The sequence below is a fragment of the Mustela lutreola genome, chromosome X (genome assembly GCF_030435805.1).
Source record: "Mustela lutreola isolate mMusLut2 chromosome X, mMusLut2.pri, whole genome shotgun sequence".
Lineage (NCBI taxonomy): Eukaryota > Metazoa > Chordata > Mammalia > Carnivora > Mustelidae > Mustela > Mustela lutreola.
Window position 1 is genome coordinate 49113437 of NC_081308.1, and position 26822 is coordinate 49140258.

The 26822-nt window shown below is 36.8% G+C and overlaps 1 protein-coding gene across 3 annotated transcripts in view; it reads left to right on the forward strand.

The window, feature by feature from the left end:
• Positions 1 to 8494: 8494 nt before the first annotated feature.
• The window catches only part of NBDY (negative regulator of P-body association), a 50941-nt gene continuing 32613 nt past the window's right edge, over positions 8495 to 26822 (forward strand). For 2 of the 3 annotated variants that reach the window (XM_059158720.1, XM_059158719.1), the window contains exons 1-2: positions 8495 to 8865; positions 10599 to 10718. In XM_059158720.1, coding sequence (XP_059014703.1) covers positions 8630 to 8836 — 207 coding nt within the window. In that variant the 5' untranslated portion in view covers positions 8495 to 8629 and the 3' untranslated portion in view covers positions 8837 to 8865; positions 10599 to 10718. Of the gene's footprint in view, positions 8866 to 10598; positions 10719 to 11371; positions 26819 to 26822 lie in introns of those variants that run through there. The other variant, XM_059158718.1, reaches the window with a different exon arrangement.

The following is a 26822-nucleotide window of genomic DNA, read 5'->3' on the forward strand; positions in this document are numbered from 1 at the left end:
CCTAGCCTCAGCAATCAGGCAACAAAAAGAAATACATGGCATCCAAATCAGCAAGCAAGAAGTCAAAGAGTCCACCAAAAGACCAAAAGAGTCCACTCCAAAACTGTTAGAATTCATACAGGAATTTGCAAAGTGTCAGGATATATGATCAATGCAGAGAAGTCAGTTGTATTTCTATACACTAACAATGAGAGAGAAGAAAGAAATGAAAGAATTGATCCCATTTATAATTGCACCCAAAACCTTACTATGCCTACAAATAAACCTAACCAAGTTAAAAGATCTGTACTCTGAAAACTATAGAATACTTATGAAAGAAATGGAGGAAGAGGGAATCCTGGGTGGCTCAGTCATTAAGCATCTGCCTTTGGCTCAGGTCATGATCCCACATCCTGGGATCAAGATCTTTGTTAGGTTCTCTTCTCAGCGGGGAACCTGCTTCTCCCTCTACCCCTCCCCACTTTCACTCTCTGTCTCTCTCTCTCAGATAAATAAATAAAATATTTTTAAAAAAGAAATGGAGGAAGACACAAAGAAATTGAAAAACATTCTATGCTCATGGAATGGAAGAACAAATGTTAAAATCTGTATGCTTCCCAGAACAATCTACACATTCAATGCAATACCTATCAAAATCTCATAAACATTTTTCACAGTGCTGAAAAAAATAATCTTAAAATTCCTATGGAGGGGTGCCTGGGTGACTCAGTGGGTTAGGCCTCTGCCTTCGGCTCAGGTCATGGTCTCAGGGTCCTGGAATCAAGCCCCACATCGGGCTCTCTGCTCAGCAGTGAGCCTGCTTCCTCCTCTCTCTGCCTGCCTCTCTGCCTACTTGAGATCTCTCTCTCTCTCTCTGTCAAATAAATAAATAAAATCTTTTTTAAAAAATCGTATGGAACCAGAAAAGACCCCGAGTAGCCAAAGGAATGTTGAAAAAGAAAATAAAAAAACTGGGAACATCACAATTCCAGACTTCAAGTTGTATTATAAACTGTAGTGAGAAAGACAGGATGGTACTGGCACAAAAAAAGAGACATAGATCAATTGAACACAAAAAAGAACTCAGAAAAGGACCCTCAACTTTATGGTCAACTAATCTTTGGCAAAGCAAGAAAGAACATCCAATGGAAAATAGTTCTTGAAGAAATGGTGTTGAGAAAATTGGACAGCCACATGCAGAAGAATGAAACTGGACTATTTTTGTTACACTATACCCAAAAATAAAATCAAGATGGGTGAAAGACTTAAATGTGTGACAGGAATCCAACAAAATCCTAGAGGAGAACATAGGCAGCAACTTCTTTGACATTGGCTGCAGCAACTTCTTGATAGATCTCAAAGGCAATGGAAATGAAAGCAAAAGCGAATCACTGGAGCTTCATCAAGATAAAAAGCTTTTGCACAGCAAAGGAAACAGTGAACAAAACTAAAAGGCTACCTACACACTGGGAGAAGATATTTACAAATGTATTATCGGATAAAGGGCTAGTATCCAACATCTATAAAGAACTTATCAAACTCAACACCCCAAAAACAAATGAACCAGTCAAGAAATAGACAGAACACATGAGCAGACATTTTTCCAATGAAGACATGCAAATGACCAACAGACACATGAGAAAATGTTCTACATCCCTTTGTATCACGGAAATAGAAATCAAAACCACAATGACACACCACTGCTACATGAGTCAGAATAACTAAAATTAACAAGTCAGGAAACAGCAGATGTTGGTGAGGATGTGGATATAGAGGAAGCCTTTTATACTGTTGGTGGGAATGCAAACTGCTATCACCACTCTGGAAAACAATATGAAACAGAGTTACCATACAACCTAACAAATTTACTACTAGCTATTTATCCAAAAGATACAACATAGTGATTCAAAGGTACACATGCACCTCAATGTTTATACCAACAATGTACACAATAGCCAAAATATGGAAAGAGCCCAGAAGTCCCTAGACAGATGAACGGATAAAGAAGGTGTGGTGTGTATATATATACAATGGAATATTACTCAGCCACCAAAATAATGAAAACTTACCATTTGCAACAACACGGGTGGAACTAGAGGGTAATAGGCTAAGAGAAGTATGTTAGAGAAAGAAAAGTGCCATGTAATTTCAGTCGTATGAGGAATTTAAGAAACAAAACAGCATAGGGGATGGGAAGGAAAAATAAAACATAGGTGAAATTGAAGTAGGATTAAAAACCATAAAAAAACTCTTAACTATAGGAAATAAACTGAAGATTTCTGGTGGGAAAGTGGGTAGGCAGATGGGGTACGTGGGTAATGGGCATTACGGAGGGCACTTGATGCAGTAAACATTGGGCGTTACATGCAATTGATGAAACATTTAATTTTACCTCTGAAGCTAGTAGTACATTGTATTTTAATTAATTGATTTTAAATTTTAAAAAAGCAATTTAAATAAATTTAAAGAACTTGAAACTAACTAGCTAACTAAAGTCAGTCAGTCACTCAGTCAGTCCTGGGTACATAATGTATTACTTGTCGACTATACTTTAATGCTGTAGTACCAATTTGAGTATTGTTAAATGGAGTAAATCTCAGTTCTCATGACAAAAAAAATTAATTCTCTAAATATGTATGGGGATATTTTTAAATTTCTTAAGATTTATTTATTTATTTGACAGAGAGAGAGAGAGAGCACATGTGTACAAGCAAGCAGGGGGAGCGGCAGGCAAAGGGAGGAGCAAGCAGAGGGAGAGGGAGAACCAGGCACAGTGAGAGGGAGAACCAGGATCTCTGCTGAGCAAGGAGCCCGATGTGGGAATTGATCCCAGGACTGTGGGATCATGACTGATGTTTAACTGACCGAACTACACAGGCACCCTAATCGTGCTTCATTTTTCAAAAATGATTGTGAAGAAACAGCAAAAAAATGATGCATATCAAATAATAATAAAAATATAATAATAATAATAATAATAATAATAATTAATCCTTGGCAAGGTGATATTGCCCTGGTGATATAGAAGCCCTTGTGCACTCGGTGAAAATGTCAAAAGGTGCAACCACTATGGAAAATATTTCGGTGTTTCCTCAAAAAATTACATATTGAATTATTACTGCATGATCCATTAATTCCACTTCTGGGTCATATCCATAAAACTTGAAAGCAGGACCTTCGAGAGATATGTGTATACCCATGTTCTTGGAGGCATTATTCTCAATAGTCCAAACAAGGAAGAAACCCTAATGTAGAATAACAGGGGAATGGATGAATAAACTGTAGTATATACTTCCAATGGAATATTATTCAGCTTTTCAAAGGAAGGAAATCCTGGCACATATTCACCTTTTAAAGGGAAGATAATTCTGACACATGCTACAACATGAATGAACCTTGAGGGCATTATAAAAGCAAAATGAATCCTTCATAAGAAGACTAATATTGTATGATTCTATTTTAATGAGGTACTAGAGTAATTAAGCTTATAAAGACGGAAAGTAGAAAGGTGGTTGCTAGGGGTTAGGGGAAGTGGTGAGTGAGGAGTTGTTGCTTAATGGTTATAGCATTTCCATTTAGCAAGATGAAGACTTCTGGAGATCATTGCATAACACCTAATACTTCTGAGCTGTACACTTCAAAATTATTAAGATGATTAAGATTTTTCAAAATAAAAAATAAACTTTGTTATGTGCATGTACCATAATAATTTTTTAATTTTAAAAATGAAACACTGATTCATTGTACAAAATCATGAACCTGAAAAATATGCTTAGTGAAAGAATCCAAATGCATAAGACCATTTATCATATGATTCCATTCATATGAAATGTCCAGTATAGACACATCCATAGAGAGAGAAAATAAATTAGTAGTTTCCAGGGGCTGGGGTGGGGAGGATTAGAAGTGACCATTAAAGTGTACATGTTTTCTTTTTGGATTGATGAAAATGCTCTTGAATTAAATAGTGGAGATAGATGCACAATTTTGTGAATATACTTAAACATGTCAAATTACATACTATAAAAAGGTGAATTTTATGGAATATGGATAAAAAATCAACGTAAGTGCATATAATGGGATTGTGTACAGCCATTAAAAAAATTTAACAATGAGAAGCAAGATTATGTGGAAAAAGCAGCAAACTATATGGTGAAGTTAAAAACACCGAAAACCTATGTTCAAAAGCTGTGATTATATGATCCCCTTTTTGAAATAAAAAAACAACACATATACAGGTACATACATCTCACACACATGCATCTGCATATGTCAACATATACAAATTTACACTCTGTTCATCTCCCCCCAAGCATTTAAGGAGGTTTTCTAGGCAAAGAGCTAATATATCTTTTTGCTTCATTATTTTTATTTTATAGAATACTTTAAAAAATTCTAGTTTAACATTATATTAAAAACATAAAATAAAACAAAATAAATCATATGTCTAGTCTCACTCCAAATCATTCTTATTTTCCATTTTATGAAAATCTTACAAAAACTCCATGGTTTTTTCCTGAGATTGGTACTTAAAAACAATTAAGAAATTGCACATGTAAGAGAAAACTTCTTGGCCTTGAGATGAAAGTTAATTTCCAAAAGAAATCAGAAAATGTCTATTAGGATCCTCTGTCCATTTTTAAATCAGATTTTTGTTTTTGCTATTGAGTCGTATGAGTTCTTTATACACTTATGGATATTGGCTCCTTATCAGATATACAATTTGCAAATATTTTCTTCCATTGAGTACATTGCCTTTTTATTTTGTTGATGGTTTCCTTCACTATGCAGAAGCTTCTTAGTTTGATGTAGTCCCATTTGTTTATTTTTGCTTTTGTTCTCATTGCCTTTGGAGCCAGATTTAAAAAAAAAAAAAAAAAAAAAAAAAAAGGTATCACCAAGACTGATGTCAAGGAGCTTATAGCCTATGATTTCTTCAAGGAGCTTTATGGTTTATGGTCTTGCATTCAAGACTTTACTCTGTTTTGAGTAAATTTTTGAGTATGGTGTAACAGTGATCCAGTTTCATTCTTTTTTTAAGTTTATTTATTTTCAGAAAAACAGTATTCATTATTTTTTCACCACACCCAGTGCTCCATGCAATCCATGCCCTCTATAATACCCACCACCTGGTACCCCGACCTCCCACCCCCCCGCCACTTCAAACCCCTCAGATTGTTTTTCAGAGTCCATAGTCTCTCAAGATTCACCTCCCCTTCCAATTTACCCCAACTCCCTTCTCCTCTCTAACACCCCTTGTCCTCCATATTTGTTATGCTCCACAAATAAGTGAGACCATATGATAATTGACTCTCTCTGCTTGACTTATTTCACTCAGCATAATCTCTTCCAGTCCCGTCCATGTTGCTACAAAAGTTGGGTATTCATCCTTTCTGATGGAGGCATAATACTCCATAGTGTATATGGACCACATCTTCCTTATCCATTCGTCCATTGAAGGGCATCTTGGTTCTTTCCATAGTTTGGCGACCGTGGCCATTGCTGCTATAAACATTGGGGTACAGATGTCCCTTCTTTTCACTACATCTGTATCTTTGGGCTAAATACCCAGGAGTGCAATGGCAGGGTCATAGGGAAGTTCTATGTTTAATTTCTTGAGGAATCTCCACACTGTTCTCCAAAGAGGCTGCACCAACTTGCATTCCCACCAACAGTGGAAGAGGGTTCCCCTTTCTCCACATCCTCTCCAATACATGTTGTTTCCTGTTTTGTTAATTTTGGCCATTCTAACTGGTGTAAGGTGATATCTCAATGTGGTTTTAATTTGAATCTCCCTGAGGGCTAGTGATGATGAACATTTTTTCATGTGTCTGATAGACATTTGTATGTCTTGATGGGAGAAGTGTCTGTTCATATCTTCTTCCCATTTTTTGATATGTTTGCCTGTTTCGTGTGTGTTGAGTTTGAGGAGTTCATTATAGATCCTGGATATCAACCTTTTGTCATTCTTTTTCATGTGGCTATCCGATTTTCCATCACCATTTATAGAAAACACTCCCCTGTTGCACATCTGTTGTCATCTTTTGAGCACTTTAAATTATGAAAGAAATTCAGATCTGTAACACTTTTCAAATCTGGTATGCTAGCCCTTCAGCCTAAAGGTACCTCTTTTGGTTTTATGATTCACACTCACCTATTTCAACAATGTTTAAAAAAAAAGTTTAACTTGGAAAAGCTGATGGGGAAAAATCCTTTTGAGACCTAGCTGTAAAAGGTTTTAGTTCTCCATTTTAGTATAACAAAAATAAACAAACAAAATCCAGTTGGGAGTATAATGGTAGTAACCAAGGACTGGGAGAGGGGGAAAAGGAAGGCATTGTTTAATGAGTACGACAACATTCTGGAGATTGGTTTTACAACATTGTGAATATACTCAACTACTGAACTGTACACTTAAAAATGATTAAGATGGAAAATTTTATATTTTACCACAATTAAAAATAAAAATAAATAAATCCAGTTGAGATATAAATAATCCAGGTTGATGGCAGCAGCTTTACATTGGGACTGTTTTCACAAGTCAAATGTTTACCATAAATATAACACATCTGGATTTGATACAATTTTTAATTTTCATTATTTTACTAAAATAGGCAACATTTATCTTAATTTACTAAAGTAGTGGCTATAAAACAACTTAATTTCAACTTTTGCTCTTAAAGTCTCTAGTTTTACAGATTGAGAAGCAGATCTGAAAAGATTGCAAAAATGTTACTTAACTTACTTTGGAAAATAATGAAATAGTCTGCAGTATAAAGCATAGTAATAAGGTTTGACTTGTACAACTGGGTAGAAGGGATGACAGTCACTGAAATAAAGAAGACTAGAAAAGGAACAAGCTCGGTAGATTAGGAATAGGCCAATGGCTCTTAGTGTGGATGACTTTGTCTCCCAGAGGACATTTGGCAGTGTCTGGAGACATTTTTCGTTTTAAAGGTGGTGAGGATGTGCTACTGCCCTACATTGGTACACTGCTAAACATTCTACAAAGCACAGGGCAGGCCCCTCCCACAGACAGGAATCTGGCCTCAAATGTCAGTAGTGCCAAAAGTGAGAAACACTAGGTTAGAGTCCTCTCCTTTTACTTTGGCTACTCTTTCTCAGTCTTTGCAGTAGACTACTCTTCCTCTGTCTATAATTACTCAATATTCTGTCTTTAGCCTGCTTCCTTTTTCTTTATGTTTGTGTAAAGGGCTGCACTGGTACTTAGAGGAAGGCAGTGATGGTGAAGATGAGAGGCGATGATGGTTAACAAGTATTTTAAATACATGAAGCTTGATTATGGCAACAGTTTTAAAAGGAAGAAATTAATATCTCCTGGAAATTATAGCTCTAAGTGTTTAATCGACTACTTAAATATCACAGAGCTTATAAATAACAGAGTATTTTACTTATTTTTATTTTTTTAAAGATTTCATTTATTTATTTGACAGAGAGAGATCACAAGTAGGCAAAAAGGCAGGCAGAGAGAGAGGGGGAAGCAGGCTCCCCGCTGAGCAGAGAGCCTGATGCAGAGCTGGATCCCTGGACCCTGAGACCAGGGCCTAAGTGAAGGCAGAGGCTTAGACCACTGGGCTACCCAGGCATCCCTAACAGGGTATTTTAAAAGTCAGTTCTATTTTGACATTAAGGATTGAACTCTCTCTATTATAAAACACTAAGGACAATGATGTAAAATTGTGGTCTAGTTTGTGCATAGCCAAAGGTGGATGGACATGAATGAGAAAGGTCTAAGAAGTTCCAGTAGCCTTTTCTTCTAAACCACAGGGCACCCTTTTCTGATTACTTACCATATATCATAGAATATAATACACCATATAATAAGATGAATTATAATTTTCCATAACTCTGGGAAACAGAACAAAAATATTGCCAATTAAAGTATGACATTCCATCAATTGAGACTGAGATTCATCAACTGAAATTTTGTAGATGTTGAAATATTTTAAAATATTAGACATTTTAAAAAGTAAGCCTTCAGATATTTCTAAATTGTTAAAATACAAAGGAATAAGTGACATTACATTCTATGACATACGGTGAATTTATTTTACACATTCAATTACCATGGTCAATGCTGGTGTGCTATTTGGCACTTCAGTCAACTATCAGGTTCGCATATTGCTTTTTAAACTGTCCTAAATAGTTTCATGGCTCTGTGTTGCGCATGGGCAACTCTATAGTAAAGCCCTTAGGTTTTGAATAATTTCTTTGTTCTCCCCCTTCCCCCACACCTGCGCAACTTCCCTCCCCGCTCCGCGCTTTTCCACAATCTATGCAGAGTTTACCGTTTAGGAGTAAATCTAAATTTCTTTTAATCTTAAAATGGCATAGATTGTATAAAACAGAACATAGATTTAGTTACACTTGGGGGGGACGAGCAGAGGAAAAACATTAAATATTAAATATACGCCTCGTCTTAAGACCCTCCCCTGTAGAAACGTTAAAATAGGGTGGAGTAGAAAGGGGAGGGCGGAGGCGGAGAGGGGATATGCGTTTCAGGATACAGGAAATACGGTAAACGCGAAACCGGGAGGAAGCTCTGTGCCTGGAAGGGACTGGCCGCCATCTCAGGTCTCGGCCTCGCAGGGCCCACCAGAGAGAGCTGACGCCCAGTATTATAATCCTTATGGGGGACCAACCTTGCGCCTCCGGGACATCCACGCTCCCACCTGGAAATACGCGGGAAACCAGGCCTCCAAAAAAGCGCTGTCTCCTAGCTCCACGGTGGGATTATCCTGAAGGAACCCCCAACGGAGGTAGTAACCCTCTCCCCTCCGCACCCTCTCCTGCATCACCCGGCCTGAAATCGCACCCTCCTCCTCCGGAGAAGTAGTAGAATATACTTCTCCCACCCCAAACCAGGTCAGAATCTTTCTCATCCTTCACATCCAGGCTCCCTGCAACTTAATTATGCAATTTCCCAGATCTCCCCCCTCTTTCTCTATTCTTTCAACGATTTCAAAGTGGAAAAACAAAACAAACAACAACAAAAAAGGGGGCATTAAATAGCTCTTTCACGAAATATGTTTGGGTGAAATTATGGATATTTATTGACATTAAGTAGTTATTTTAATATATTAACTGTGGTAATTATTATATTTTTTAAGAACTAGATTTAAATCTTTTGATATGCTTAAAAGTAATTCAGTGGGGCCGAAGTGGGGGTTTACAAACAAAATGTTCATGATTTGATCATAACTGGGTGATTCATTATGCTGTTCCCACTATTTTTGTGTATATTTGAAACTTTCCCATTTAAAAAAAGTCATTGGTTCAAGATCAATAACATTTGGAAGGCCTCATTCATGTGCTAACAGACCTAATTCCTGTGGTGACAGAGAGTATTCTTAAAGTCTCAAGGAATGTATGTTGTCTCTGTGTGTGGCAGGAAAATTTACCAAGTTTAAAAAAAAAAAAAAGTTACACTGTGTAAACCCAAGTGCTTGTTTGGGGTATGCAGGGATCACTCAGGATGGACAAAGCCATTCTGCCTGGTGGTAATCATGACCCATCAATAAGGAAAGGGGAACTTTGGGTGGGCCTTAAAGGATGAGTGACATCTGTCTAGTGGAAAGCGAGAGAATGCTTTTCAGGCCTGGTGTTTCCAGTACAAAAGCCCCAAAGCAGCCTTCTTTGAAAAGCTTGGAGAAGCAAGAAGCAAGGAGAAAGACTTGGAGGTGCAACAGAGTGTTGCAGGACCTTTAATGTTATGCTAAAGAGTATGTAGTTTAATCCAAAAGTGGTGGTAACCGTTGAAGATTTTCAATCAAATGATGTATTTTAGGAGTCCAGTTTTTACTATCAGAAAAACAACCTTTTATTTAGATGACCTAGAATACAAAAAAGAAAACCAAATCTGACCCAAGCCTCACAGATTCTTGTAATCCAAGGAAACAGGGCATCCTTTCTTCATTCATGCAATAAACCTTTACGGAGCCCTTGAAAAGGACTAGGCATTGTGCGGGAAACTGTAGGGAATGGATGACAAGGCATAATGCCTGGTGAATAGTAGGAGTGAAACAGATATTTGAATAAAAAGGTCAATAAGTGCTAGGTTAACAGTGGAAACTAAGGAGGCTCTGGATTTAGGACTTAGAGATAGTGCATAGAAAAAAAATGAGCTCTGGTTTTGCTTGAAAGCATCATCCAGTCATTCATTCGTTTACACTCTGATTTGCCTCAACTCTACTTCAGTGTCCAAAAGGATAATGGTTGTAGGGGGTAGGACATAGGAATAACAGTGCTCAGATACAAAACAAAGGAGGTTGTGCAAGGCAAAAAGTTCAAGAGCTACATAATTTCCTCTAGTGATTCAAATCATTGAAAATAGTAATAATAGCACATATTTACTGAACATTTTTATGTGCTAGACCCTGTTCTAAAATGCTTCCAATATTTATGTTCTTAATTTACAATAGACCTCTCTTAATAATATCCATTTAACTGTTATACAGGAATATTATTATACAGAAATATAGAATAATATATCTATTATATAGAAATGAGAGCATGGTGGATAATAAGGACTTGAGGCCAGGGGAAAGAGATGGACCATAACAGAAGAAACCATTTTGCCTTACTTTATTATTTTTCAGTCTCTGAGGGATTGAGGAATGACTTCATTTCCTTGGTGCATTCATAAAATGCTTCATCTAGTGAAGAAAATGAAGATTATTGACACTGCTGCCCTGCTTTTTTCTGATGTCCTGCACCAGGTAATTGTGTTTTTTAAGGTTATTTGTTTACAAAAAAACTTAGTAATGGAGGAAGAGGACTAAGAGTTATAAAAAGAAATAGCCAAACAAACAACAAAGCTAGCACCAAATGGTAAAATAGAAACTTACTTTCTACATTATATGAAACCATATATACCATATAATAATAATGTAATTTATAAGCTCCTTTGTTAGATTCACTCCTAATTACCTTACAGTTTTTGTTGTTACTGGGAAATGTATAAATGTGTTTAAAACCACATTTTCTGAGGTGCCTGGGTGGCTCAGTGGGTTAAGTCTCAGTCTTCTGCTGAGGTCATGATCTCAGGGTCCTGGGATCGAGCCCCCACCCCAGCCCCCACTCCATTGGGCTGTCTGCTCAGCAGGGAGTCTACTTCTACACTGGGGGGGGGGTGGCGTCTGCTTGTGATCTCTGTCTGTCAAATAAATAAGTAAAATCTTTTAAAAAAATTTTTAAACCCCACATTTTTTGATATTTGGCTGGTAAATGGGAATGATTGATATTTTTGCATATTGATTTTATATGCCACGATCTTTCTGAATTCTGTTTTTTTCTGATAATTTACCAATTTTCTGAGATTATCTATTATATTGTGAATAATGGCAATTTCTCATCAATATTTATTTTTTAGCTTGTCTTACTATGAAGCTAGGATCTTCACTACAATGAGAAAGAGTAACAGTGGTAGCAGATTTCCTTCTCTTGCTTTTGAATTTTCAACGGAATTACACAAATGTTTCACCATTTTTAGATTTGTTTCTTCAGGATAAGGAAGTTCATTTGTAGCCTTAGTATGCCGAGACTTTTTAATTATGAAGGAATATGGAGTTTTTCTCCATTAATTTGAGAGTGTGACCATATGATAAATTACAGTAATCAATTTTCTAATGTATTTTCTGATATTGGTTTCATCACCCTCACCATTGAATATGTTGTTTTTAAAATTTTTGCTTTAATCTTTATTATTTTCTTTATTGCATTATATTTGCTCTTTTTCAAACTTATCTTCTGGACTTTTAGCCCAGTAATCATCAAGTTCTTCTAAAATAAGAATTTATGACTATAAATCTTCCACTGCATATCATGTTAAAAGGATTTCACAGATTTTTATATGTAGTACTTTATTGTCATTCAATTATAATTTCTCTCATGACTTCTTATTTGACTCATAAATTTGTTTAATTTGCAGACACATGGGGCTCTTTTGTAAAAATCAGACCATGAAATCATTAGTCCAATTATAATTAACTTCATCTTATTTTCCAAAAAAATCCTACAAAACTTCAACTTATTTTCTGCTTTAAAATATATTTTTAATCTTTCTGATAAGAAAAAGCAAAATTATATATGAGCTTCTCATTCTAAAAGATTTTAGCCATATAAGTTATTTCTTTCATTAACTACATGGAAATGTATGTGCATGCTATTGAATGATGGAATTATTCTTGGTATTTATATTTGAGTTTTTAAACTTTTTGTATATTTTTTGTTGTTGTTCTTTTTTTAATCTTAAAAAAAATTAAATTTTATTTAAATTGATTTAATTTTTTATTTAAATATATGTTATTTAACATACAGTAAAACATTAGTTTTAGGAAAAGAATTTAGTGATTCATCACTTACATATAATAATACCCAGTGCTCATCACAAGTGCCCTCATTAATACCCATCAACTATTTAGCCCATACCCCCAACCACCTCCCTCCATCAACCCTCAGATTATTCTCTATAGGTAAGAATCTCTTATGGTTTGCTTCCCTCTCTTTTTTTCCCCCCTTTCTATATGTTCATCTGTTTTCTTTCTTAAATTCTACATATTAGTGAAATCAATGGCTAATGGTATTTGTCTTTCTCTGACTTAATTCACTTAGCATAATATACTGTAGCTCCATCTACATCATTGCAAATGGCAATATTTTATTCTTTTTGATAGCTGAGTAATATTCCATTATATACATATATAGTATATGTGATATATATACATATACCACATCTTCTTTATCCATTCATCAGTAGATGGACATTTGGGCTTTTTCTGTAGTCTGGCTATTGTTGATAATGCTGCTATAAATATTGAGGAGCGTGTGCCTCTTTGAATCTGTATTTTTGTATCCTGTGGTTAAATACCTAGTAGTGCAATTGCTGGATCATAGGGTAGATCTATTTTTAACTTTTTGAGGAACCTCTATACTAATTTCCACGGTGAATGCCCTACTTTGCATTTCTATCTACAGTGTAGGAGGGTTCCCCTTGCTCCACATCCTCACCAATACCTCTTATTTTCTGTGTTGTTAATTTTAGCCATTCTGACAGTTGAGAGGTGGCGTATCATCATGGTTGTGGTTTGTATTTCCCTGATGATGAATGATATTGAGCATCTTTTCATGTGTCTGTTAGCCACCTGTATGTCTTCTTTGGAGAAATATCTGTTCATGTCTTTTGCCCGTTTCTTAACTAATTATTTTTTGGGTGTTGAGTTTGATAAGTTCTTTATAGATTTTTGATAATAGTGCTTTATCTGATATGTCCTTTGCAAAAATCTTCTCCCATAACATACAATGCCTTTTAGTGTTTTTTTGGTTGTTTCATTTACTGTGCTGATGGTCTTTATCTCGATGAAGTTCCAGTAGTTCAATTTGCTTTTGTTTTCCTTGCCTTTGGGGATTTATCTAGCAAGAAGTTGCCATGGCCAAGGTCATGGAGGTTGCTGCCTGTGTTCTTCTCTAGGATTTTGATGGATTCCTGTCTCACATTGAGGTCTTTCATCCATTTTGAGTGTATCTTTGTGTATGGTGTGAGAAAATGGTCCAGTTTCATTCTTCTGCAATGTGGCTGTCCCATTTCCCCAGCACCATTTATTGAAGAGACTGTCTTTTTTCCATTGGATATTCTTTCCTGCTTTTTCTAAGATTAGTGGACTATAGAATTGAGGGCCCATTTCTAGGATTTCTATTCTGTTCCATTGATGTATATGTCCGTGTTTGTGCCAGTACCATACTGTCTTGACTACAGCTTCATAAAACTCGAAGTCCAGAATTGTGATGTTTCCAGCTCTGCTTTTCTTTTTCAGAGTGTTGTGGGTATTCCGGGTCTTTTGTGGTTCCATAATTGTTCTGGCTCTGTGAAAAATGCTGGTGGTATTTTGATAGAGATTGCATTAAAATTGTAGGTTGTTTTGGGTAGTATAGACATTTTAACAATGTTTCTTTTGCTCTATGGGCATGGAATGTTTTTCCATTTATTTATGTCCTCTTCAATTTCTTACATAGGTGTTCTATACTTTTCAGAGTACAGAACATTTACCTCTTTGGTTAGGTTTATTCCTAGGCATCTTATTTTTTTTGGTGCAGTTGCAAATGGGATTGATGCCTTGATGTTGGTACATTTTTTATTACTGATATAATTTCTTTGCTGATTATGGGTCTATTCAAATTTTTAAATTCTTCCTATTTTAATTTTAGTAATTTGTATGTTTTTAGGAATTTTTACATATTTTCCAGATTGCCCATTTACTGCATATAGCTTTTTATAATATTCTCTTATAATTGTTTGTATTTCTGTGGTGTTGGTTGTGATCTCTCCTCTTTCATTTGTGATTTTATTTATTTGTTCCTTTCTCTTTTTGATAAGTCTGGCTAGGGAGTTACCAATTTTCTTAATTCTTTTGAAGAACCAGCTCTTAGTTTCATCGATCTGTTCTACTGTGTTTTGTTTTTGTTTTTGTTTTCTGTTTCTGTATCATTTATTTATGCTCTAATCTTTATTATTTCTCTTCTTCTGTTGGCTTTAGGCTTTATTTCCTTCTCCTTTTGTAGTTCCTTTAGATGTAAGAATAGGTTATATATTTGAGACTTTTCTTGTTTGGTGAGGTAGGCCTGTATTATAACATACTTCTCTTAAGACTGCCTTTGCTGTGTGTTTTCATTTTCATTTGCTTCCGTGTACTTTTTAATTTCCTCTTTAATTTCCTAGTTAACCCATTTATTCTTATTAGGATGTTTTCTCACCTCCATGAATTTGTGGTCTTTCCAAATCTTTTCTTCTGGTTGACTCTAAATTTTGTAGCATTGTCGTCTATTATGCACAGTATGATCTCAATCTTTTTTGTACTTGTTGAGGCCTAATTTGTGACCCAGTATGCGATCTATTGTAGAGAGTGTTCTGTCTGCACTCAAAAGGAATGTGTATTCTGCTGCTTGTGGATGAAATGTTATGAATATCTTTGTTAAGTCCACTGGTCCGTGTGTCATTCAAAGCCATTGTTTACTTTTGATTTTCTGCCTAGATGATCTGTCTATTGTTCTAAGTAGGAGTATTAAAGTCCTCTAGTATTATTGTATTATTGTCACTGAGTTTCTTCATGTTGTTTGATTTACATATTTAGGTCCCAAGTTGGGGGCATAAATATTTACAATTGTTAGAAATTCTTGTTTGATAGGTCCCTTAATTATGATATAGTGCCCTTCTTCATCTCTTCTTACAGTCTTTGGTTTAAAGTCTAGTTTTCTTTTCTTTTTTTTTTTTTAAAGGATTTTATTTATTTATTTGACAGAGAGAGAGATCACAAGTAAGCAGAGAGGCAGGCAGAGGGAGGGGGGAAACAAGCTCCCTGATGAACACAGAGCCTAATGTGGGGCTTGTTCCCAGGACCCTGAGACCATGACCTGAGCCAAAGGCCGCAGCTTAACCCACTGAACCACCCAGATGCCCCTAAAATCTAGTTTTCTTATATAAGTATTGTCACTGTGGCCTTCTTTTGACAATGAACGGCTCTCCATTCTTTCACTTTCAATCTGTAGGTGTCTTTAGTTCTAAAATGAGTCTCTGGTAAGCAGCATATAGATAGGTCGTGTTTTTTTTTTTTTAATCCATTCTGCTGCCCTTTGTCTTTTGATTGAATAATTTAGTCCATTTACTTTCAGACTGATTATTGATAAATATGAATTTAGTGCCATTGTTTTAACTGTAAAGTTGGTATTTCTGGATATTTTCTCTGTTACTTTCTAGTTTTTGTTGCTTTTGGTCTTTTTTTTCTCTACTCAGGACCCCTTAAAATTTCTTTCACACCTGGCTTAATGGTCACAAACTCCTTTAGTTTTTGTTCGTCTTGGAAACTCTTTTTCTCTCCTTTTATTCTGAATGACAGCCTTACCAGGTAAAGAATTATTGGCTGCATATTTTTCCCATTCAGTACATTGAATATATCATGCCACTCTCCTCTGGTCTGCTAAGGTTCTGCGGATCTATCTGATGCAAACCTGATTTGTTTTCTCTTCTAGGTTAAGGAATTTTTCCCCATGTTGCTTACAAGATTCTTACCTTATCTGTGTACTTTGAAAATTTTACTATGCTGTGTCTTGGTGTTGGGTTGCTTTTGTTGATTTTGATGGGAGTTCTTTTTTTTTTTTTTAAAGATTTTATTTATTTATTTGTCAGAGAGAGAGAGAGATCACAAGTAGGTAGAGAGGCAGGCAGAGGCAGAGGCAGAGGGAGAAGCAGGCTCCCTGCCAAGCAAGGAGCCTTATATGGGACTCGATCCCAGGACCCTGGGATCATGACTTGAGCTGAAGGCAGCTGCTTAACCAACTGAGCCACCCAAGCGTCCCTTGATGGGAGTTCTTTATGCCTCCTGGATTTCGATGTCTGCATCCTTCTCCAGATTAGGAAGTTTTCAGCTATAATACCCTCAAATAAACCTTCTGCCCCTTTCCCCTCTCCTCTTCTTCTGGGACTCTATGATACAAGTGTTATTACACTTTATGGAGTCGCTTAGTTCCCTAAGTCTACATTCGTGATCCAATATTTTTCTTTCCTTCTTCTTTTCAACTTTATTATTTTCCATAATTTTAACTTCTGTATGATTGATTTGCTCCTCAGCTTCTTCCATCCTTGTGGTCACTACATTCAGTCTGTTGTGCATCTTGGTTATAGCCTTTTTATTTCTGCCTGAGTAGTTTCTAGAATTTTATCTCTGCAGTAAGGTACTCCCTAGTGTATTCTGTGCTTTTCTCAAGTACAGCTAGCATCCCTTAGATTGTGTTTTAAATTCTTGTTCAGGCATATTACTTATATTGTTTTGATTAGATCACTAGCCATTACCTCTTGGTGTTTCTTGTGGGATAGATTCCTCCAACTTGGCATTTTGCTTAGATCTCTGTCTTCTGCGTTTTCAGAAAATCTGTTACATTTCCTGTTCCTGAGAGTAATGGCTAAATTAAGAAAGATCATATACTGTCCAAAGTTTGGCATTTCAGGAAGTTTTTGGTGTATTTTATGTGTACTCTGCTGCTGTGTTTTGGCTGCTCCTTCCCTTAGGTCAGTCCTCTACAGAGTTTCTCCTTCCCGCAGTAGGGAGTGTTCAGACGTTGGACATTGTGTGGTGGGTTTTAACTTGGTACCTTTTGGTGTGCTTGTTAGAAAAGGCTAGATTCTATTTCATTTCCCCCAAAGCTGAAGTTTTCCAGTACTCTATGATCAGTAGACTTAGTTTGTGCATGGGGTTTATGCTGGTCTTCTGGGGAAGGGGCCTGCCGTGCTGGTTCTCAGGTCAACTTGGCCTAGTGGAGATGCATCTTTAAAGTATGGTGGGGTGAGGATTACTATCAGCAACTGTAGCCTCCACTATGGGTGCTGTGTTGTTCACTGAAGTCTGTCTATGCTGATGGATGGAAGGGAAATGGCCTCACTTTACTCTCATGTCCCTAAAGAGGGGAGTTTGTGCCTGCTCCTATTCAGGAAGCCCTCACAGAAGAATGAACAATCTCCCCCTCTGTGTCCCAGGATTCCTTCAGAACCCTGTCTGTGTCTGCACCATCTGTCTGCATGGTGGCACTGTGTTCCTGTGTTTTATTTCAGGGGTGCAGCTGGGTTTCAAAACTCCAAATTTTAGGAACCTCATAAGGTGCAAACCTACATTAATTCTCTGGAGAGGGTCTTGCTGCACTGTGGCTCATGTCAGTTTGTTCCAGAAAAGCAGTTGCATGACTGTGCAGGGATTCAGCATTTATGATAAACCTTAGACAAAAGCTGGCATCCGGGTAACCTGCCTTCAGCAGGTCCCTCTGCTGATTTGCTAATTAACAGTGCTGCTCTATAGTGCCCATTTTCTGTTTCATCTCCTCTCAGGATATGCCATCTCTCCCAAATTCACTCCAAAGAAGGGAACTGTCTCTCCCGGTACAACCAAGGGTATCCTCAGACCATGCTGTCCACTTCTGGGGCTCTGAACTCTTCCCTAGATGAACACAACTGTACCCACCTGACACAGCCCCAGCAATGGCACAGACTTCTTAAACATCAGACTTTGAGCTCCACTGCTTGTAAAAACATAAAATAGTCAGCCCCTCTCCTTTTCACAGTCCGTGGTTTTGGGGAAGTGTTTTTCTTGCATAATCCCCTGCATATTGGATTCCCTCTTTCTCTTCCTCTCTCAGTCTTCTCTGTGAGAAGGTCTCCTTCCCCTCTGAAGCATCTGCAGTTCTCTTCTCCCCCCAAATCACCTGTCTGCAGCTCCTACCTTCCATGATGTGGCTTTTCTCCCTTTAAATGTACAGTTTGTTCTCAGTCCTCAGATCAATTTCTTGGGTGTTCAGAATGATTTGTTATTAACCTATCTGTGTTCAAGGGACAAGGCAGGCATAGGGTTCCCCATGTACTCCACCATCTTAACTCATCCTCCTCTAAACTTTATTTTTATCTAATTTTACAATTCAAAGAAATTGTTAGACTATTACAAAGAACTCCCATACGCTCTACCCAGATTCACCAATTAACATTTTTCCATGTTTGCTTTTATATTCTCTATTTCTTTTTCTCCCTCTTATACCCCTTCTCCCTCTACCAGCTCTTTTTTCCTTTCCTCCTCACTTATCCATTCTCCTCTTCTCTACCTTCCCCTTTTCCTTGGCCCTTTCCACTCATCCTCTCTCTCTCTGAGCTGTTTAAGAGTCTCTAGCAGATATTATGCTCCTTTACTTGGAAATATTTCAGTACTGTAAGTACGTCAGTGCATACTTCCTCAGAAAGATGACTTTCTCTTAAATAATCTTACTACATGTGTCAAAATAGAAATTTTATATTGTTCTAGTTTTTGTTACCTAAAGTTTTATTTTCAAGATTATCCACTTATAATCACTGAAAAAGGGATGTGTTTGGAAGAACATCTATTTTAAATGGATGATGCAAGCTATATTAATAATTCTTTTTTGTCTAGATTTATTGAAATATATTTGGCATATAACATTGTTGCAAGCTTATGGTATACAATAAGGTGATTTGCTATATCTATATGTTACAAAATAATTACCACAAGTTTTCACAGTCATCTCACGCAGTTATCTTTTTTTTATCTGTGGTGAGACTTTTTTTTTTTTTAATTATTTCTTGAGAGATAGAGAGCACATGAGCAGGAGGGGCAGAGAGAGAGGGAGAGAATTTTAAGCAGGATCCATGCTCTGCAAAGAGTCCAAAGCAGGGTTCAACCTCCTGACCCTGAGATCATGACCTGAATCGAAAACAAGAGTTGGACTTTTAACCGACTGAGCTAACCCAGTGACCCATGTGTGGCGAGAACTGTTAATATCTACTCTCAACAACTTTTAAGTATACAATATAGTATCATTAATTATAGTCAAACTATAGTTTTAATTATAACTATAATTGTATAAATACATATACTATAACTATATTATTAACTGTAATACAGTGTATATCATGCTATATATGTTGTAGATATCCAGAACTTAGTCATGTTAATAACTGAATATTTATGCCCTTTGAGCACTTTTACCAATTTCTCCCACCCTCCAACCTCAGGAAACTACCAACGTACTCTGTATTGATGAGTTTGTTTTCTTTTTAGTAAGATTCCATGTGTAAGTTCATGCAGTGTTTTTCTCTGTCTAATGTCTTTGACTTAGTATAATGCCCTCAAGTTTTATCCATTGGGTTGGAAATGACAGGATTTCTTAAGGCTGAATAACACATCATTTTATATTTACATCGTATTTTTTTTTATCTTTTCATCTGTCAGTGGAGACCTAGATTGTTTCCATGTCTTGCTTATTGTAAATAATGATGCAGTGAACTGGGGGTGCAGACGTCTCTTCAAGATTAGTGATTTTATTTCTTTCAGATATATACCTAAAGGGACTTGCTGAATCATATAATACTTTTTTTCTCAAATTTTTATTTAAGTTCTAGTTAGTCAATGTACAGTGCAGTATTGGTCTCAGAAATACAATTCAGGGGCGCCTGGGTGGCTCAGTGGGTTAAAGCCCCTGCCTTCGGCTCAGGTCATGATCCCAGGGTCCTGGGATTGAGCCCCGCATCGGGCTCTCTGCTCAGCAGGGAGCCTGCTTCCTCCTCCCTCTCTCTCTGCCTGCCTCTCTGCCTGCTTGTGATTTGTCTGTCAAATAAATACATAAAATCTTTAAAAAAAAAAGTGATTCATAAGTGATTCAGTGATTCATCACTTATGTACAACACTCAATGCTCATCGTAAGTGCCCATACCCCACCCACCTCCTCCATCAACCCTCAGTTTGTTCTCTATCTTTAAGAGACTGTTATGGTTTGTTTCTCTCCTTCTTTTTACTTTTTTATTGTCCCTCCCATATGTTCAGCTGTTTTGTTTCTTAAATTCCACATATGAGTGAAATCATGTTACTGATCTTTCTCTGACTGGCTTATTTTGTTTAGCATAATATACTCTACCTCCATCCATTTCATTGCAAATGGCAAGATTTCATGCTTTTGATGGATAAATAATATTCCATTGGAATAACATTCCATTCCAATGTAAATAACATTCCATTCCACCACATCTTCTTAACCCATTCATTAGTCAATGAACATTTGGACTCATTCTATCGTTTGACTATTGTTGATAATGCTGTTATCAACATCAGGGTACATGTGTCCCTTTGAATCTGTGTTTCTCTGTCCTTTGGTTAAACACCTAGTAGTGCAATTGCTGGATTATAGGGAAGTTCTATTTTCAACTATTTAAGGAACCTCCATACTGTTCTCTTGAATGACTGTACAACTTTGCATTCCTACCATCAGTGAAAGAGGGTTCCCCTTTATCCACAGCATTACTAACACCTGTTGTTTTTTGTTTTGTTAGTTTTAGCCATTCTGACAGGTGAGAGTTGCTATCTCATAGTGATTATTTGTATTTCCCTGATGATGAGTGATGCTGAGCATTTTTAATGTGTCTGTAGGCCATCTGGTTGTCTTCATTGGAAAAGTGTCTATTAGTGTCTTCTGCCCATGAAATATTTTTTGGGTATTGAGTTTGATAATTTCTTTATAGATTTTGGATACTAATGCTTTTTTGTCTGTCATTTGCAAATATATTCTCCCACTCTGTAGGCTGCCATTTAATTTTCTTGATTTTTTTTTCCTTCTTGAAGAAGTCCCATTAGTTCATTTTTGCTATTATTTTCCTTGCTTCCTGTGACATGACTAGTAAGAATTTGCTATGGCCGAGGTCAAAGGATACTGCCTGTGTTCTCTAGGATTTTGTTGGGTTCCTGTCTCACATTTAGGTCTTTCATCTATTTTGATTATTTTTATGTATGATATGAGAGAGTGGCCCAGTTTTATTCTTCTGCATGTGGCTGTCCAATTTTCATAACGCAATTTTTTAAAGAGTCTATATTTTTTCCATTGAATATTCTTTCCTGTATCATCAAAGATTAGATAACCATAGAGTTGAGGTTCCATTTTTGGGTTTTCTGTTCTGTTCAGTTGATCTCTGTGTCTGTTTTTGTGCCAGTACCACACTGTTCTGATGGTTATGGCTGTATAATTCACCTGGAAGTCTGGAATTGATGCCTCTCACTTTGGCTTTCTTTTCAACATTCCTTTGGCTCTTCTGGGTCTTCTGTGGCTCCATACAAATTTTATGATTGTTTGTTCCAGCTCTATGAAAAATGCTGAGGGTATTTTGATAGGGATTGCATTGAATGTGTACATTGCTGTGGGAAGTATAGACTGACTGACTTTCTTTCTTTCTTTCTCTATTTGTCAGAAAGAGAGGCTGAAAGAGAGACAGAGAGAGAGCACAAGCAGAGGGAGGGGCAGAGGGAGAGGGAGAAGCAGACTCCCCGCTGAGCAGGAAACGTGAATCAAGGATCAGTCCCAGGACCCTGGGATCATGACCTGAGCCAAAGGCAGACCCTTAACCAACTGAGCCTCCCAGGCACCCTGGTACAGACATTTTAACAGTGTTTGTTCTTCCAGTCCATGAATGTGGAATGATTTCCCATTTTTTTGTGAACTCTCCAGTTTTTTCATTAGTGTTCTGTAGTTTCCAGAGTATAAATTCTTGAACTCTTTGGTTAAGTTTCATCCTACTTATCATATCATATGGTTTTTGGTGCAATTGTAAATGGGATTGATTCCCTGATTTCTTTTTCTGTTTCTTCATTATTGTTGTATAGAAATACAACAGATTTCTGTTTTTTATTTCATAGCCTATGATTTTGCTGAATTTGTATACAAGATCTAGCAACTTTTTGGTGGAGTCTTTTGTGTTTTTTACATAGAATATCATGTTGTCTCAAATACTGAAAGTTTGACTTCTTCCTTATTGATTTGGATACCTTATTTCTTTTTCTTCTCTGATTGCTGAGGCTGAGTCTTCCAGTATGTTAAATGCGGTGAGAGTAGAAATCTGTATCTTATTCCTGACCATAGATGAAACACTCTGTTTTTCCTCTTTGAGGATGATATTAACTGTGTCTTTCACATATGGCTTTTATGATGTTGAAGTATGTTCCTTCTATCCCTACTTTGTTGAGGGTTTTTATCAAAAATGGTGGCTGCTGTATTTTGTCTTGCTTTTTCTGGCTTTATTAACTGGATTATCTGGTTCTTATCTTTTTGTATATTAAGGTGTTGTATCATATTGATTGATTTATGAATATGAACTACCCCTGAAACCCAGAAATAAATTCCAGTTGATTGTGGTAAATAGTCCTTATAATGTACTGTTAGATTCAATTTGCTAGTATCTTCTTTTTTAAAAAATTTTATTTATTTATTTGACACTCAGAGATCACAAGTAGACAGAGAGGCAGGCAGAGAGAGAGGAGGAAGCAGGCTCCCCGATGAGCAGAGAGCTTGATGCGGGGCTTGATCCCAGGACCCTGGGATCATGACCTGAGCAAAGGCAGAGGCTTTAACCCACTAAGCCACCCAGGGTGCCCCATCTTCTTTATTTTTAACATCTTAATTTTATTTTGTTTTTTTTCATGTTCCAAGATTCATTGTTTATGCACCACACCCAGTGATCTTCTTAAGAATTTTTGCATCTTCTTGAGAATTTTTGCATCCCTGTTCACCAGGGATAGTGTCTGTAATTCTCCTTTTTACTGGAGTCTTTGTCTGGTTTTGGAATCAAGGTAATGCTAGCCTTGTAGAAGGAGTGTAGAAGTTTTCCTTTCATTTCTATTTTTTGGAAGAATTTGAGAGGTATAGGTATTATCTCTTCTTTAATGTCTGGTGGAGTTCCCCTGGGAAGCCATCTGTCCCTGGAGTTGTTTGTTGGAGATTTTTGATTACTTTCAAAATTTTCAGTGTTCTTTTGATTTCTTTCCTGGCTATGGGTCTTCATAAATTTTTTATTTCTTCCTGTTTCAGTTTTGGTAGTTTCTATGTTTCTAGCAATTTGTCCATTTCTTCCAGATTGCCCATTTTGTTGGCATACAGTTTTTCATAATATAATCTATGATTATTTGTATTTTTGTGGTTTGGGGTACTATCTCTCCTTTTTCTTTCATGACTTTTTTCTATTTGGATCCTTTTATCTTTTTTTTTTTAATTTTTTATTTTTTATAAACATATATTTTTATCCCCAGGGGTACAGGTCTGTGATTCACCAGGTTACACACTTCACAGCACTCACCAAAGCACATACCCTCCCCAATGTCCATAATCCCACCCCCTTCTCCCAAACCCCCTCCCCCCAGCAACCCTCAGTTTGTTTTGTGAGATTAAGAGTCACTTATGGTTTGTCTCCCTCCCAATCCCATCTTGTTTCATTTCTTCTTCTCCTACCCACTTAAGCCCCCATGTTGCATCACATTCACCCATTTAGCATGTTGAATGTTTCCTGCCACTATCTTCTGGCCTTCCAGGTTTCTCTGGCAGATCTGTTGTGAACTTGAGCTGTCTTTCCTTGTAGGTTAAGGGCTTTCTTTCCCTTGTTTTCAGGATTCTTTCCTTACCTGTGTATTTTGTGAATGTATTATATGCCTGGGTGATGTTGAGTATTTTAATTTAATGGGAGTTCTCTGTCCTTTTTGGATTTTGAGGTCTGCGTCCTTCCCCAGATGAGGGAGGTTTTTCAGCTACAATTTGAACAATCCTTCTCCCTATTTTTCTCTTTCTTCATCATCTGGGTCTCCTATGATAAAAATGTTACCAGCTTTTAATAAGTCACTGAGTTCCCTAAGTCTACCTTCATTGGCCTACCTTCATGGTAGGCTTTCTTTCCCTCTTCTTGTCAGTGTCATTATTTTCCATAATTTTATTTTCTGTATCACTGACTCCTTCCTCTGTTTCATCCTTCCTCACTTTCTTGGAATCCATTCTAGTTTGAACCTTAGTTATAACATTTATTTGGGGGAGTGACTAGATTTTAGTTCTTTTATCTCTGATGTAAAAGAGTCTTTATTGTCTTCTATGCTTTTTTGAAGCCCAGTTGCTATCCTTATAATTGATGTTTTAAATTCTAGTTCAGACATCTTCCTTATGTCTCTTGATTAAATCCCTGGACATGAGTTATACTTCCTGCTTTTCTTTGGTGAATTTCTCCATCTCCTCATTTTGTTCTGAAACGAAAAGAAAGAAAACCAAAGCAAAAATCAAAAAACATAAAAACTAGATCCTGGGTGTGTTGGTCTCATTGTTAAAAGATCCCCCCCCCGAAATTAATAAGATAAAATGAAAGTAAACAAAAAATTAAGGAAACATTTATATAATATATATAAATAAAATTTAAAAATAATAAAAAGAGAAGATATTGAAAAAATAAGAAATTAATGAAGAATTAATACAGAATAAAAGTAAAAAGGAAGCAAGATCTTATTTCCCTTTTAGCATGAGTACCTTTGCAGTACTCAGTGATCAGTAGATTTGGTGAGAAGAAGGTGTTTGTGTTTGTCCTTTGGGGAAGGTGCCTATTGTGCTGATCTTCAGGTGGACTTGACCTAGCAGAAATTTGCCTCCAGCGTAGCTGGGGGTTGGGGCTTTGTGCGGGTGATTCTGGCCTCCACTATGTGGTGTTGCCTTTCTTCATGAAGGCTTACAGTGCTGATGGGCAAGATGAAAATGGTGGTGTCCTGATGTCTAGCCTTGGAGCTGAATGTTTAAGCCTCCCACTCTTCAGTGAGCCTTCAAAGAAGAGCAGTCAGTCACCCCTCTGGTGTCTCCAGTTTTCGTCAGAACCCTGTGTTCACCCCATCTGTGTCCAAGTTTTTATTTAATCTCAGGTGCACGACTGAGTTTCAGAATTCCAAATTTTAGGGACACCTGTGTTGTGCACCTATCCTGTTCCTCCAGGGGAGGGTCTTGCTGCACTTTTGTTGTTTGCCAGTCAATCCAAGTATGTAGTCACACAACCACTCTGTGGTTTGTAGCTTATAGCAAAATAGCAGAAAGCCAGTACAAAGACTGCCTAAGCAGGATTCACCTGGCCTGTTTCTGGGAACAGTGCAGTATGTTGGCATCACCTGTTCTTCTTGTGATCCAGGGGATCCTCAGACCACATTGTCATTGCTGGGATTCTGGCCTACTTCCCCACCTTAGCACCTTTAAGTGAACTTCTAAAGGTTCAGATTTTGCACTCTGTTGATTGTAATACTTTGCAATTGCCCCTATAAACAGGGCTCCCTCCTTGCCATTGTATCCACAGCTATATCTCCCCCAGGTCAACCAAAGGTGGTCACTTTTCTACTTGAAGATTTGCAGTTTTTGTTCTCTCGGACCTCTGAGTGACATTGTGGGTGTTCATAATGATTTGATAAGTATCTAGCTATATTTTGAGGGAGGACACAAGCTTAGAGTCCCCCTACTCTTCCATCATCTTAACTCTTCCCTCCAAAATCCACTGGTTTTAGTATCCATTGGTAAATCTGGACTGAAACAGTTATTAGTATGATGGCTGCAGTATGATAATTTTGAAGCTCCATCATTTTTGCTACAGATATAAATTTGAATAATGCTTTAAGGAAGAGCTTTATTCTCTATTTGTTTACTTATTTACGTTAGTTTGGACACATTCATTTTGATTCTTTCATGAATATCTTACTGCTATCATTATTTATTTTAATGTTCAGATTATCTCAGATTTAACCAGTGGCAACCAATTCAAGCTGGCTTCTCTGTCCATTCAATCTACTCCCATCATTCTGATACATATTTTGACATCAACATTTCCTTCACTTCCTTACTTTCAGGCTTGTTTTTTATTCCCGCCTTATGGACCATTTCTGTGTGGAGCTGCAATTACTTTTAGTGGGAGGTGATATTTAGAAACCAAGGCATGGGTACATGGATATATTTTAGTTTCACATTTTGTTATTCTCGTTTAATTATACTTAGTACAGACACTATGATACTATTTATTTAGTATTGAGATTTTATTTATATTCTAGAGAACATGATCAATTTTTAAGTATTTAATATGTGCCTGAAAAGATTTTGTATATTCTACCTCTTGAATATGGTGTTCTGTAAGTGCCCATTGAATTCATTGTATCATTTATCTGTCTTCTATATTTCTATTAATTTTGTTTGTTTGTTAGATCTGTCAGTTTCTGAAAGAGGTAAATTTAAAATACCCCACTATAATGGTGGATTTGTCAAATTATTGTAGTTCTCTAAATTTTTGCTTTTTATACATGGCACTTTGTTATGTCCATACAAGTCTAAAGTACATGCATCTTTTATCATTTCAATGACCCATTTTACCTCTTTTTGCACTTAAAGTCTATTTTGGTTGTTATACTTTTCTATGGATGGTATTTCTTTCTCAGTTCTTTTGATTACTCACTTTCTTTTTTTTCCTTTAT